Below are 14,659 nucleotides of genomic sequence, written 5' to 3'. Positions count from 1 at the left end.
GTGGGAAGAACCATCTCTCAACATGGTATGATGAAGATATACCACAAGATTGGATTCTCACAGTAAGTGAAAATGGATGGACGACAAATGAACTTGGATTTCAACGGAACATTTTCATAAGCATACAAAGCATCGTACAGTTGGTTGTTACGGCTATGGTAACGTGACGTCATGGTTACAGGACCAGGGCCTAGTAACGTGACGTGTGAGTCACAGTGGGAAGCGGGGTAGGCTGCCATGTGACGGGGCTAATGGATAGTTGCAGAAACTAGTGGATATTGGATAGTTGAGCTATCTACGAACTATTCTGAATATCTAGCTATCCGCCAACTATCCAGATTACCCATGAGGCACGACGCCACTATATAAGTAGATAGTATTTCCTTAGATAGGAGCTTCGTGCTCAACTCAATACAGTATTTGTTATATACTAGTAACGTGTTACTTGAAGCCTTTGTGTCTGATCCCCTGCCTCCTCTGATAAGTAAACCTTTACGCAAGAGAACCTCTGTGTCTTCTATCATTTAGAAGTCAGCGTTACACTTTGAGCACCACTTCTACGAGGCACTGGCTCATACACAAAGCAACATGTCTGTCGTCAGTTCGAAGGGGAAAACCCCCACCACGCCAACTTCGTCTCAGAGGTCTAAGCCTGAGAATGAAGAGATGCCCGATGCACCCACCGTCAACGAACTCAAGGAAACTCTACGCGTCAAGTTGCCCGACACTTACTCCGGCAACCGAAAGGAACTTGAGGTGTTTTTGCTACAGGTCGAACTGTACCAGCACTTCAATGACGAGAAGTTTCCCACCCAGGAGAGCTATGCCCTGTGGACTGCATCCTACCTTAGGGGGGAAGCCCTGCGATGGGTCGAACCATTCCTCAAGGATTATTTCAAATATGAAAGTACCAATGGAAGCATGGCAACTATGCAGACTATGTTTGGCAGCTGGAAAGGATTCTGTAAGGAAATCCGACGCATGTTCGGAGACATCGATGAGATTAAGACCGCGGAAGACCATCTGTTTGCACTTAAGCAGACTGGCAGCGCCCTCACGTACTCCACAGAATTCCAGAGATACGGCAATCAGACAGGATGGGACGCCAGCGCACTCATAAGCCACTACCGACGTGGGCTGAAGAGCCATATACGTATGGAACTTGCCCGTTTGGAACAACAACCAACGGACATGGTAGCGCTAATCGAACATACGGTCCGAATCGACAATCGACTATACGAATTCCAGAAGGAACGTCGGACCTATGACAAGCCCAAGAAAAGTTACCCCTACCGGGGAAACGAGGGCAGACGACGGGATCAACACCCGCGAGACAACTGTTGGTCGGACCCAATGGAACTCGATGCCACGTTCAAACCTGGACGACCCCGTGACCCAAAGAAGGAGAGACAAGTTAAGGAACGACTCTGTTTTAACTGCGACAAGCCAGGCCACATGGCCCGAGACTGCAGACAGCCAAAGAAAGGGAACGGCGGACGCAAAGTCGGCAAGCAACTTAACGCCACCTGGACAGGACAGTTGAACGCAATGTTTGTGAGCAAACAGGACTGGGGAAAAAACGGCGAAAACACCCCAGAAGACGAGAGCTCAGACGAAGGGTCGGAGGCGGAATCGTTCACCGTCTCGGAACAGGAAACCTTCGACGAGCTCACACCTACGGAACCAATGAGTCCACAGTGTCATACTGACATTCGTTGCACTCAGTTTGCTATCAAACTCAAGAGCAAACTTAGAAATCTCCTCCTCAAACCTACAAGTCACCATACATATCTTGGCTTATCACACCAACAACAGAAGCAATACTACTCAACGATTGCTGCAAACTCTTCTACTACATCTGTTTATGCTACATACATCACGGCATATCATTTGGACACTCATTGAACAAGTTATTAAGAAAATCTCCTCCTTAAGGGGGTGGGCCAATACTACCACATGGCATATCTCTACCAACTAGAGGCCTAGGAACATGAACGATAGCTCTAGAAGCTTCTACAACCCTCTATGATTCATTACACGTCATCGCTCCTTAGTTACCCACAAGATTGGTTAAGTTATGACATAATTTGTCTATAGGTACTCTGACCTTGGACCTCCTTTTCACTTCCTATAGGCTAGGAACCCAAGAGATGGTTCTATGGGATTCTCTTACGTTCACTACATGATTAGCAAGCTAGTTGTGGGTCGCACTTGATTTCTAATACATTTACCAAGCCTGGTTAGTCATGGAAAGTCATGGAAAATGAGAGAACTACACTCCTTTGGCATAAATAGGATTGCCCTTTCCTTAAGAAAGGGCAAGCAGGCAATACAGTAAATCGACTAGCACATACTTCTACGTCTTTTCCAAGCTTCCAAGCATTGATCTTGTTATTCTCTATTTTTGAAAAGTCAGTGAGGTGCTAACCTCGGACTTACCCCTGAGTTCTCAGACTCAACATTTGTTGCAACATGTCTAAACCACTTCACCACATCATACACCTGATTGCTGCGTTGTGGAATAGTCTAAGCTACAACCCTTTGGCTCTGTTTCCTAAGACAGTGTGTTGTCTTAGTAAATTCATCCCTTCCTTGGGTGGCTAGATTCTCATATCTGGTGCACCCACCATTACATCCACCTCCTGTTCTGATCTTGGATCAACCAGAATATGAAGTAGAGTCTATCCTTGACAAAAAGACACTTAGAGGTCAGGACTACTTCCTCGTTAAGTGGAAAGGCTATCCTACAAGTGACAACACTTGGGAGCCTAAGAGAAATCTAAAAAATGCATCTAAGCTCATTCTAGAATTTCTTTCTAAGAAAGCCACCTGGCTAAAGGGCAAGCAGACAGCCAACAAATGTCCTTAAAAGGGGGATCATGTCATACTGACATTCGTTGCACTCAGTTTGCTATCAAACTCAAGAGCAAACTTAGAAATCTCCTCCTCAAACCTACAAGTCAACATACATATCTTGGCTTATCACATCAACAACAGAAGCAATACTACTCAACGATTGCTGCAAACTCTTCTACTACATCTGTTTATGCTACATACATCACACACCTGATTGCTGCATTGTGGAATAGTCTAAGCTACAACCCTTTGGCTCTGTTTCCTAAGACAGTGTGTTGTCAGTAAAATCATCCCTTCCTTGGGTGGCTAGATTCTCACATCTGGTGCACCCACCATTACACCATGCGCCAACGCGCTCCCATCACCTACTCATTCTTGTGGATTGGAAATATTCTATCCAATTGATTAGCACACCACCCTACAATCCACAAGAAGGGGTTACTTACTGTTCTCGGATGGGTAGTCACTGGCGTTGTTGTTGGAGACAACAAGAAGAAGTGGGCGCGGCTACGTACCCATACTCTGGCTTACAATAATGAACTCCGAATCGGGTTAGCGCAGCCACTTCTCCTTTCATACCTAGGACAGTTCAACCCAGACGCTTCGCGGTTGCGATTCGGAGTCCACTCGGACCACCAGGAATGTACCCCAGAGCGAACAAAGCAAAGTTCAACCCGAACGTTTCGCGGATGGGATTCGGAGTCCACTCGGACCACAACGAATGTACCCCAGAGCGAACAAAGCTAACCCTGGTTTTGCACCTGAAACGGAGTCGATACGGCACAACTCTAGCATGACATACAATGCACCTTCCCGCCACGGCACATAAAACAGGGTTGTTACAGTTGCAATTACAAACAGATTTCCCGCCAACATAGAATGCTATTCTCACGGATACCACTCTGTTGCAGAAATGATTCTCACAGCGTGTTTCGCGGACAAAACACTCTCTTAAGAGGGGGGGTAGTGTAAGGATGCCTCCGCCCTCAGTGACAGAAGGGATCGGAGTCGGACAGGTTACGGTCACGTGGGGAGAGTTAGGGCCGGTTAGCCGAGTCAGACCCGTTTCGGGTACTTAAGGAGATCGACCCAACGGGGGTTCCTCTCTTCATCCTTTTTGTATCCTTCGTAGTAGACCTATAGGATAGCATCCGTATAGCATCCGACTCGCACTCCCATATGCTATTACCGTGAGCTGGGTGCCCTGTGTCCTTACACAATGGCTATTTCGAACTTTTTAAATCCTATCGACGAGCAAATCAACAATACAGAAGTTACAACAGATGAGGAGGGTATACTACAGGAGATTTTGGATGAGCATCTTAGTGATCCTACTCAAAATGATGAGCAAGAAGAGGAGCCTGAGACTGAAGAGGCTGTTTATTCAGCCTCTGATGCTCGCAATGCCCTTAAAGTTCTGATTGAGTATACGTGTAAGGATGCCTCCGTACCTAGATACTCGAAGAACCTGTCTCAGAACTGTTACGGTCACTACAAGCATGGAATCCGACTCGGTGGGGTTTCGAACCAGTAGAGGAGCATATAGCGAGTTACACTATAGTGGGGGACGGTAAGTGTATAGGGTTCAGGGCCGATGCAGACCTGTTGCGGTGGAAGGTTCAGGGCTAGGGTTGGGATAACCGAGTCGGGCCCGTTTCGGGAGTTAAGGAAACAGACTCAACGGGGTTCCCCCTTCATCTTTTTTGTATCCTTCGTAGTAGACCTATAGGATAGCATCCGTTTAGCCTCCGACTCGCACTCTCATATGCTATTACTGTGAGCTGGGTGCCCTGTGTCCTTACAATACGGAGTGTCAGGATTCTCTCCAAGCCAATCACCTCAGGGCATTAGAGCGTTTGGAGGGCGAAATTGAGGCAATTCAGCTTGGTTCAGGAGACATTGGATAGGTGGATTACATAATACTTGGCATTTCAATATAACGTTAACGATATTTTCACTTTTACGATATTTACCACGTGTCACCAATTGTATCGACTTAACGGGAGTTGACTGTAAGTATCAACGAAACTGATAAATTTGGGCTAATTATTTAAATTTCTACAGAATAACAAACTGAAGACTTTCGTACCAACACAAAACGTATAAAACATATATTGAGAAAGCTGCTATTTTTTTTCATGTATTTGAAAGGGCGCGGTTGTTGACTGACTCCCGCCTGGCGATTGATTATTGATCACTGGCTGGAACCGCGTCAAATATCGAAACTCACAAACGCCGAGGACCTAAAGCCCGGAATACCTCATCGACGCGTTTATTGCGGCATTCTGTCTGTCAATGCAAATAACTTTCGGGATATATCTTTGCATTTAGAAAGGAACTGGCGTACGCCGAGTTCAGCCTCTAAGCATCCCTCAAGGTGGCATATCCACATTCGACCCTGTCAAAGAAACACTACGACCACCTAAAATGCCCGTCACAGAATTCCAAGAACGCGTCTACACCCTCTAACCCAGATCCCCGAAGGCCGTGTCACGACCTATGGTGCCCTCGCCCGCGCTCTGAAATCCTCGCCCCACGCCGTCGGCAACGCACTACGCAATAGCCCCTTCGCGCCCGATGTCCCTTGCCACCGCTGCGTGTAGCGGCTACATCAATGGCTACGATGGGGAAGTAATCAAGCGGACGACGTTCAAGATGGCAAAGGATGGGACGGCACAGGGCATGGCGAGTAGGTCTACGCCGAAGGGGGCGAAGGCGGATGGAGCGAAAACGGTGTTGCCGGAGGGGGGGAATGTGTCGAAGAAACTGTTGATTCTGAGGGAAGAGGGCGTCGGGTTTGATGAGGGGGAAAGCGTTAAAAGGTGCTTGGGGATGGGCCGTGGAAAGTGTAGACTGGATGGGTAGGCGTCGATTGTGATACCAGTTTCTTTTAATTTCGGACTATAATGAGGATATGGTTGGTCTGTTCAAGTCGATATCAACGACGCGAGATATAATTCGACGGCTGTCCTTCTCCTGCCTGCGCTGGCAACGCAATGCCTGTGTCAAGGTTTCACGTGTATTTCCTGCAGATGACAAAATATACATGCCTTTCTTTGATATATCTAATCTACATCTGGAATCCCTCGGTAAAATGGGTATCTATCTTCTTACCAGGACCTGGCCCGTTAACCTGCAGCAGGACTAGCGTCTCCATCTGTTTGATGAACCTCTTCGCAAACTCCTCTTCTGTAAACCTCTTTGCAGACAACCGTGCCGTGCGACGCCAGTCAAGTATATCCTTGAGTGAAAGAGCCTTCTCGAACCCTTCGGCAAATTCAGTCGCAGTTGTCGCATGAAATCCTGATATCTGTTAGATCACTGCAAGAGTAGAAGACATTCTCGGAAAACTCACCAGTAGGCTTCCCCTCCACCTCTGTAACAATATCTATCTTCGGGCCGCCACTCTTATGTACCACCGCCACCAACCCCGCCGCCTGATATTCTACAACACCGATGCCAAAGTGCTCGTTCCACATTCCGTTGACACCTACAGACGCCTTCCGTAGCCACTCTAATATCTCGGGCCAAGAGGCATCCAGATGAAACTCGACACTATCTCTGATCTGGAGCTCGTTGGCCAATAATCTCAGCTCATACACGCGCTTGGAGTCGGAATCATCCCGTACACTCCCGACCAGGACAAGCTTTGCGCCTTTGGTGGCGGGCGTCTTTGTGCGCATGAACTCGGCGAACGAGTTTAAGATCAAAGTGTGGTTCTTCTCCGGCCGGAACTGCGCGATGTACAAGAGCGTCTTGGACCTCTTCTTCTCACTCTCTGCTGAGATTTCGATTTCGCTCTCAAGCTCTTCGACTGCGACGGGAGGGTACACAACTGCTATATCGGACATGACGCCACGCTCAGCTCGGAAACCGCCCCATAGAGAGCGGATATGACCTTGTGTCCATGTCGAGTTCGTCATGACGACGTCAATCGAGGACCCCACCCAGCCGTAGACCTTGGCCAAGATCTCCCAGTAAACCTTCTTCGCTGCACCCCTCGCGCCGGTGCCCTTGCCGGCGTTGAGGCCGTGTGTGCTGGGGGCCGTAGAGTCGAGCGAGGCGAGCATGTCTGTGGAGATTGTGGGGTAGTGGACGTATGCTCCTGTAGGCATCTTTGGGAACATCAGCTTGCATAGCCCAAGAGCGAATGCATAGCCCATAGTGTCGACAAAGATATCCGGGACTAATAGGGAGAAGGCGTCGTAGGCCATGAACAAGGATCCCAAGGACTGGCCGCAGAGGGTTGCAAATGACCATGTCGAGGCTAGGACCAGATGGCGTGTTGTGAGGTAGAGGAATGTGACAGTTGGCGCATGGAGCTGGATATTGAATCGGTTCTACTCGCAACTGATTAGCAGTGAATTGTAAAGCGTAGGCCAACGTACCTCAACTCTCTCCAGCATCTTCTCCTTGGTCACATCGTGGTCGCCCGTATAAACCACACATGTAGCCTTGGGCCACCTCTGCTGCGTCGCGCGCACAGCTGCCCACAGCACTCTCTCGCCACCTCCTCCCGCGTTGCAGAATGGATGTAGGAAGCCCACGATCCCCTCCCAATCCTTCTCGGCGACATCTCCGTTCACAGCGTTGCCAACAGTATAGCTCTCGACCCTCTCCCACTCCTCATCGCCGTCCTTGGCCTTCTTCCAGCGCGCCGTCTCCTTTGCCAGTGCCGCCTCGTCTTCGGCAACCTTTTTGAGAATGATTGCCCTCTTTGGGGCCGTCCGCTTTAGTAAGTACCACCCTATGGCCTCTCCAAGTATCTGGGCTAGCGCATGGCCGTAGAGGAGTAATCCTACCGGCACAAATGTCACCAAGGCAGTGATGCCGAGGAGCCAGCCTAGAGGGATCATTCTGCCCTTATAAAGTGGCACGAAAGTGTTATATCAGCATGGAAACGGCCCAGAACGATGAAACTCCGAATTAGCTATGTATGTTTGCTTTTGCGCATGGCAAGGCTGAGGACGTTGCGACGTGACAAGTAGCACACGTGGGCTCGTGTTCTCGGCGAATTAAAGAAAGGCCCGGTGCCGAAAGGCTGACGCCGCGATATTTTGACCCGATGCATATTGACAAACGATAGATTGGATATCGACACAGCTATTTCAAAGTTAGTCTGCTCTCGGCTCATATTACGCCTTGATGGTCAGAGCTATCTAGCAAAGGGTTTCGTGCCAATTGGCCCCGAACGCCTCAAAACTCGGAGCCAACCTCATGTCGCGGCATCTCGTGCAACGGCCACTCTCTCAAGGAGTGCGGCTACCATTTCAACATGCTCGACAACCACAGCCGTTCCTGTCCTGCTTCCCCTCTGCCGCCTCACGCTCTTTCCATGCTACGCCCCATCAGAAATATACAATCCTGGACCCCGTCATCGACGCTACTCACAACGCCTTCCTCGGAATCCACCATGTTCTCCCTTGGTGGGCCGCCATCCCGTTTGCTGCCGTCGCAGTCCGCCTTGCCTTTCTCCCGCTGACGATATGGTCGCGCCGCATAATAGCGAAGCAAAGGAGCCTTACGCCTCTCATTACAGCATGGCGAGGGGCACTGGGGCGCAATGTTGACCTATCCAAGGGAACCTCCAATATGAAAGTGCTGGCCGCACGCAAGACAATGGAAATATACAGGGCCTTCTCCTGCCAACGCTACAAGCTGTTCATCGCACCCGCGCTACAACTTCCATTCTTCCTCATAATCATCGAGTCAATCCGACGGTTGGCTGGAGCGGGTCAGGGACTGTTACGCCTGCTTTTCAGCTCCGTGCCTTCTGCGACGGAAGGCGCTGCTGAAACTGCGTCTGGTGCAACCGCGAACACAGGCATTGCCACTGCGCTCACCCGGATAGAACCTTCGATGACAACCGAAGGGCCTCTGTGGTTTGTCGACCTCAGCGCTGCAGATCCACTCCTCATCCTCCCCTTCGCGCTATCCGCCACAATGCTCCTTCACCTCGTGCCTTCGCACTACTTCACGGGCGCCGCAGCCCTAGTGGGCACACCCTCTGCTTTCCAACGTAGACTTCGGAACATGCTGAAACTTCTCGCTCTGGCGGCGGGACCGCTGACGCTAGCATTGCCCGCTGGAGTATTGTACTATTGGATCTCCACGATGTTGGTAAGTTTTGTGCAGGGGCATTTGTTGGACGTGTTCATGCCGCTGAAGAACCCTGTCATGCCGTGTACACCTCCGCGAAGCAAGTTGATGGAAGGTGTTGGAAAGTCGAAGTGGGATACGAAGGTCAGGGATGCCTCCTCGGCGAAGCTGAAGGCTCCTGGCGCGAAGCTCTGAGGAGCTGGTCTTCCTGGCCAATAGGTTATCACACTGATGCCGATCATAAGTCATATATATGGTTGTTGGAGACGCCACATTGTCATAGGCTTTTCGTGTCGAGGGTTCTCCATGGACGTCAAGATCACGGCGCCGAGAGACTACGAGGAGAGCTGTCTATACTGTACCATATTAATACGACATACTGTAAATACTACATTTTATTACAGGCCCATGCAAGACAGCTTCGGCCTTCTCTTCCCTCGCACACCTACGAGTAGCCCCTCTCACAAATACGGCCTGGTTTCCGCGGAAGTGCCTGCATAGGCATCTTATGTGCAGTCGCAACCATGTGTTCGTCGCCATCAACCATCAACGGGACACAGTGCTCAAGAGGGTTACACGGCACCGAACACAGTACCAAGTGTCGGTCCGTCTTAAGTCCGTCTTGTGGAGTGAAGCAGCAGCACGATACCAAGTACCCTACACGGACGGCCTTGGTGTGTACATGCTATTATGTAGCTGGGGCAAGAAAGAGAGAGCCCGACTTCCTCCCCTGCTCCCACGAAAGGCATCAAAAGCGGCGTGTACCTATACCCTGGCCAACCGAAAGCGCAGCAATGCCTAAGCCACCATGACGGTTCCTCGGTCTTGGAAGTTGGGGCCAACCTGAGGCACACTACTCTCCAGCCTCCCTGCCTCGCTCATCCTCGACTTGCGCCGGAGCTGACAGCCGGGCCTAGCGAGATGACGCGCAGGAGGTCTGCATCCATCGACTAGCGGAGTCGCTATCGTAGTGGAGCTGCACAAGTACTCTGCGATGCCTCGCTCGCGCACGGCCGCCCGTCGCAAAACCCGATCGAAAAGTCGTGCAACTTTTGGGATGGGACCGCGGCTGAGGCGGCCACAGGGGATTAATCGGTCGTGATCCGCGCGCCGGCCCTGCGCGACGGACGGGAAGGGGAGGGAAGGGAAGTAGAGTTGGGTCGTGTAGGCATGGGAGGGGAGGGTGCTTGGACCTTTCCTTGGCCTGACATGGCCGCTCGGCTGGGAGAAAGAGCGCTATGGTGCGGGATCGCTGGCAAGTCTGTCTTGGGCATGGAGAGGCTGGTTTATCTGGCAGTTTCGTCTTGGTTTGTCTGACTTTGACTGGGATGTGCTTAGTTGGGGGGGCGAGGTAAGCGTGCCGCCGATGGTGCCGAGCATCGATAGTGCGTGTCGATGTGAGATCTGCCTCACGTCTGTCTCACGTCTGCCACTGTCACTGTCGAAGTTGGGTGTTGGATGATGTTGGTTGATGGGCGTTTGTTCGCTTTGTTGCGGATATAGCGGGCATGGTGCGGGGGAGAGGGGAGGGGGGAGGGGGGGAGAGTCAAGATGTCGCTCAGGACAGGGCAATCTGATGCTGTGCAATATGGGATATTGGCGCCGACACAACACCACCACACGTGTGTACTTTACCTTATGGTTGAGGCCAGGCCACAGTCCAGCCCGGGCCATAGCTTGGATGCGGGATATTCGCCGTGACCTGGCAGCTGTGGGTGGTAATATTAATATTGGCGGCTGTTGCAAGGGAAGAACGGCCGGGCTTCCCATACTCGATAGTTGCTGCCAGCACCCTTTACAAATCAAGGACCAAGTCTCTTCTGCCTTTATGAGCGAGCATATCTCTGGCACCGTGTCTTGACCCACGGACGCCGCTGATGCCGCTGACACCTCCGTCTGCCCCCGTATGGACGGGATTCGCAGCGATCTTACCGTCCTCATGCCAACATGCCGGGACATGTTTGGGAGCACAGCAGGGAGATTGCTGGATGAGACATCAGACATCAGACATCAGCCATCAGCCATCGCCATCAGCCATCAGCCATGGTCAAGCAGGTACCTGTGCGGCATGACAACCCCAGCGTCTTCCTTATCGTGGACCGTGGATTGGTTCAATCTGCGGACGAGGGGCAGGGAGACAGGGCAGATGGCAGATAGGGCACCATGGATATGTAGATATGGATGGGCGGGCGGCGGGCAAGTAGCGACGGCGGCTTCATCTCGTCGCTTTTAGGGGTAGGGGGGGATGTGGTATGGGGTATGGGAGATGGGAGTCTTGCGGTGAACATCATCCTTCCATAATCCGTATATCGATGCTATATCCCATTTGCTATATACTATAGATATCCTTCACGTTTGGGCCATTTCTGCTCGCTCTAGTAGTTTAATTTTCTCTACAGAGTATTTTACAGAACAGCCAGAGTATTCCTCAGCACGGCACGGCAGTTCCTTCAAGTACTAAATTGTATTGCACGGTACTTCTTACCCGTACTGATCACTGATCTCCGCTCCGATCTTACCGACATCATCGTCCCGTCTCGTTCTACTCCGTATTCATCCTCTACTTATACCATCTTTTTTATTTGAAATTCCTCATCTGGAGACCTCGTTGTCATCCTCATCGCCCTCATTGTCATCCCCATCGCCCCCATTGTCATCCTCATCGCCATCGTTGTCATCATCGCCTCATTGTCATTTTTATCGCCCTCATTGTCATCCTCATCGCCCTCATTGTCATCCTCATCGCCCTCATCATCGTCGCCGCCCTCGCCCTTCTCGCCGCCGTCGTCATCGTCATCGCCCTTCTCGCCGCCGTCACTTCAAAATTAATTCACCAGGTCACTCACCCACCATCTTTCTGCCAACCCACTTCCGCACTTTTGGCCATTCACCGCCCGCCCTGCCTTATCCACCCCCGCCTCGCCCCTCGCCGCCCTCGCCACCCTCTCAACCCAACTCATCCCAACCCACTCAACGAACTCACAAACCGTCAACTTTTCTCCCACTCCGCTGCTCGGTGCTCATTCTCAACGTCACAATTTCCTCAAAAATCATTGAATACTCGACAAACTATACTCGAAAAACTATACTCAAACTATACGATACTCATCTGACACTCGATACTACCATCCCATCCTCACAATACACCGCCCTCCTCCCATCCCGCGCACTCCACCCACTCAGCTGCGAGACTATGCACTGAATGTGCGCACCACCATGTTGGTTTTCAGCAGTGAGCAACTTCACCAGCCAGGATGAATCCCCACCCTATAAAGACTCAGGGCATGGCCGCCACCTCAGCCATGTCCAGCCCGGGGCTCTACAGCCCCTCGCACAGCTCCCCGTCTCGTCTCTACCCGGCCTCGTCGTCTGGCACGCCCGCCGGTAGCCCGTTCCTGCACCCATTGCAGGTGCACAAGGTTCGAGAGTGAGTCGCCCATGCACATCATATCCATCAAAGCTTGGCATGTTCTAACGTTCTCTCTGCACAGGACGCACAAAGCCGCGATCGAACAAGACTACATCACCGGCCGGAAGCTCATCAACCAGTATGAGATCCTTGGAGAAATCGGCCGCGGCATGCACGGCAAGGTGAAGCTGGCCAGGAACATCGAGACCGACGAGAAGGTCGCCATCAAGATCATCCAGCGATACTCGAAGAAGCGCCGGCTCACCCGCGTCAGCTCCTCGCCGGAGACGAAGACGAAGAGGGAGATTGCCATCCTCAAGAAGATACGACACCCCGACATCGTGGGCCTGTACGAGGTGATAGACGACCCCGACTACAAGAAGATCTACATGATCCTCGAGTACGTCGAGCTCGGAGAGATTAAATGGAGGCGCAAGGGCACATCGCAGATTTGCGCGTTCGAACGGAGACGGATAGAGAGGGAGCTGCGCTGCGAGGACGGCGGCGACGAGGAGAGGCTCTTCAAGATGCTCGAACGGCGCAGGATCCGCAAGGATGCACAGCGGGCAAAGTTGGCCAACCAGACGCACTCGTCGGCCGACTTTTGGAGCTTGGAGCATGGAGATGACGAGGACGAGTTTGACGATGTGACGCCGCTCTCTCGCGTACCGACGCACGAATCGCTCTTCATCCCGCGGTCCTTCCAGTCGCACACGTCACACGTGTCGCACACGTCACACGTGTCGCACACCTCGCTCGTCCGCTCGAACCCCAACTCGAATCCGGCCTCGGATGCGGCGTCCTGCACGCCGTCGCGTACAAGCTCTACGGCGCATCGAACCATGGCACCGACGTACCTGGACATTGGGCCGATCGACAGCGACAATGAAGACGACGAGCCATGCCCTCTGCCGTCAACCCCGTCCACTCTGTCATCTGCTACAGGAGGATTTAGCAGCGCCAATCCCCTCACTCTGCGAGATGATGCGCTCCTGAACCGTGGAAGGTCGCCCAGCATGGCCGACAGTATCATTTCGCACATGTCCTCGGTCGACGATGTCACCCGCAATGACTTGTTTGATGAGGACTTCTCTTACGTCCCATGCTTCACAATGGACCAGGCGAGATCAACCTTTCGAGATACAGTGTTGGGCTTGGAATATCTACACTATGAAGGCATCGTCCACCGCGACATCAAGCCGGCGAATCTACTGTGGACAAAAGAGCATCGGGTCAAGATATCCGACTTTGGCGTCTCCTTCTTTGGCAGGCCAACGAGGGATGGCGAGCAAGGAGATAATGCCTCCGAGTCTGATGAGACTGAGTTTGATGACGACGTTGAGCTATCAAAGACAGTTGGCACGCCAGCCTTCTTCGCCCCAGAGCTATGCTATACAGACCTCGATACCCCACAGCCCAGGATCAACGACCAGATCGATATCTGGTCGCTGGGCGTGACCCTCTACTGTCTTATATTTGCCAGGATCCCCTTCCTGGCCGAAGACGAATACCAGTTGTTCAGAGCTATTGCACAGCAAGATGTATATATACCCAGGCGGCGGCTCAAGGCTGTTGACCCTGGAACCCCAGACCCCGACCATAAGATCAAGGAAGGTGATTACAGGGCGGATGGAGAGTTGGTGATGGAGGATATCGACGACGAACTGTTCGACCTCCTGCGCCGGATGCTGGTGAAGGATCCGGCCGAGCGCATCAAGTTGCGAGAAGTGAAACGTCATCCTTGGGTCCTACGCGGCATCGATGACATCATCGGGTGGCTTGACGATACGGACCCATCGAGGAGAACGGCGGGCAAGCGGATCCAGGTCGACGATCGCGAGCTCGAGCGTGCTGTTGTCCCGATTAGTTTTGTAGAGCGTGCGAGGTCGGCAGTGAAGAAGGTGGTTGGCAAGATCCAGGGGCGACATAATGGAAGTCGGCAATGTTGAACTATGTCGGGCAGATGGAGAACCTGGAATCATGTAGCTGTCATAAAAGGCTTATATTCGATATTTTACCTCAGTTAATCCGAGTCTTTTGGGGCAGGCGCTCCAATGCCGATGATATGCCGGGATGCTTAAGTTTGAAGATTTCACCGCAGGTCAACTGATGCTCAACTGAAATCGGTATTCGATGGACCGATGCCGAAGAAATATACCGGCCACGTTCTCCTCATTGCGGGGAACCCTTCCAAACTTTCCATCTTGCATTGCAAGATTAACCTCACCGCGAACGGGTTACCCCCAAGAGCCACGCAGAGCAGATGGAAGAATATATCATCTTGTGACCCCATAA

The 14,659-nt window shown here is 51.8% G+C and overlaps 5 protein-coding genes across 5 annotated transcripts; 3 read left to right on the top strand and 2 right to left on the bottom strand.

Annotated features, from left to right (window-relative positions):
- Window positions 1-4,075: 4,075 nt before the first annotated feature.
- On the top strand, window positions 4,076-5,721 carry VC83_00443 (uncharacterized protein; the record flags this gene model as incomplete). The annotated part of the gene is made up of 2 exons (XM_024464136.1): window positions 4,076-4,289; window positions 5,420-5,721. The coding sequence occupies 2 exons, from the start codon at window positions 4,076-4,078 to the stop codon at window positions 5,719-5,721; spliced, it is 516 nt and encodes a 171-aa protein (XP_024328666.1).
- A 205-nt stretch (window positions 5,722-5,926) lies between these two features.
- On the bottom strand, window positions 5,927-7,815 carry ALG11 (asparagine-linked glycosylation protein; the record flags this gene model as incomplete). The annotated part of the gene is made up of 3 exons (XM_024464135.1): window positions 7,245-7,815; window positions 6,212-7,196; window positions 5,927-6,159 (listed from the first exon to the last, which is right to left on the bottom strand). The coding sequence occupies exons 1-3, from the start codon at window positions 7,710-7,712 to the stop codon at window positions 5,927-5,929; spliced, it is 1,686 nt and encodes a 561-aa protein (XP_024328667.1). The 5' UTR covers window positions 7,713-7,815.
- Window positions 7,816-8,073: 258 nt separating this feature from the next.
- On the top strand, window positions 8,074-9,150 carry VC83_00441 (uncharacterized protein; the record flags this gene model as incomplete). Its single annotated transcript, XM_024464134.1, has 1 exon — window positions 8,074-9,150. The coding sequence occupies one exon, from the start codon at window positions 8,074-8,076 to the stop codon at window positions 9,148-9,150; it is 1,077 nt and encodes a 358-aa protein (XP_024328274.1).
- Window positions 9,151-10,750: 1,600 nt separating this feature from the next.
- Window positions 10,751-11,915, bottom strand: VC83_00440 (uncharacterized protein; the record flags this gene model as incomplete). The annotated part of the gene is made up of 3 exons (XM_024464133.1): window positions 10,751-10,939; window positions 11,526-11,772; window positions 11,821-11,915. The coding sequence occupies 3 exons, from the start codon at window positions 11,913-11,915 to the stop codon at window positions 10,751-10,753; spliced, it is 531 nt and encodes a 176-aa protein (XP_024328665.1).
- A 294-nt stretch (window positions 11,916-12,209) lies between these two features.
- Window positions 12,210-14,313, top strand: VC83_00439 (uncharacterized protein; the record flags this gene model as incomplete). Its single annotated transcript, XM_024464132.1, has 2 exons — window positions 12,210-12,382; window positions 12,447-14,313. The coding sequence occupies 2 exons, from the start codon at window positions 12,210-12,212 to the stop codon at window positions 14,311-14,313; spliced, it is 2,040 nt and encodes a 679-aa protein (XP_024328430.1).
- Window positions 14,314-14,659: the final 346 nt, after the last annotated feature.

The sequence above is a fragment of the Pseudogymnoascus destructans genome, assembly GCF_001641265.1.
Source record: "Pseudogymnoascus destructans isolate 20631-21 unplaced genomic scaffold scaffold_1, whole genome shotgun sequence".
Lineage (NCBI taxonomy): Eukaryota > Fungi > Ascomycota > Leotiomycetes > Thelebolales > Thelebolaceae > Pseudogymnoascus > Pseudogymnoascus destructans.
This window is presented reverse-complemented; position numbering and strand designations above follow the sequence as displayed.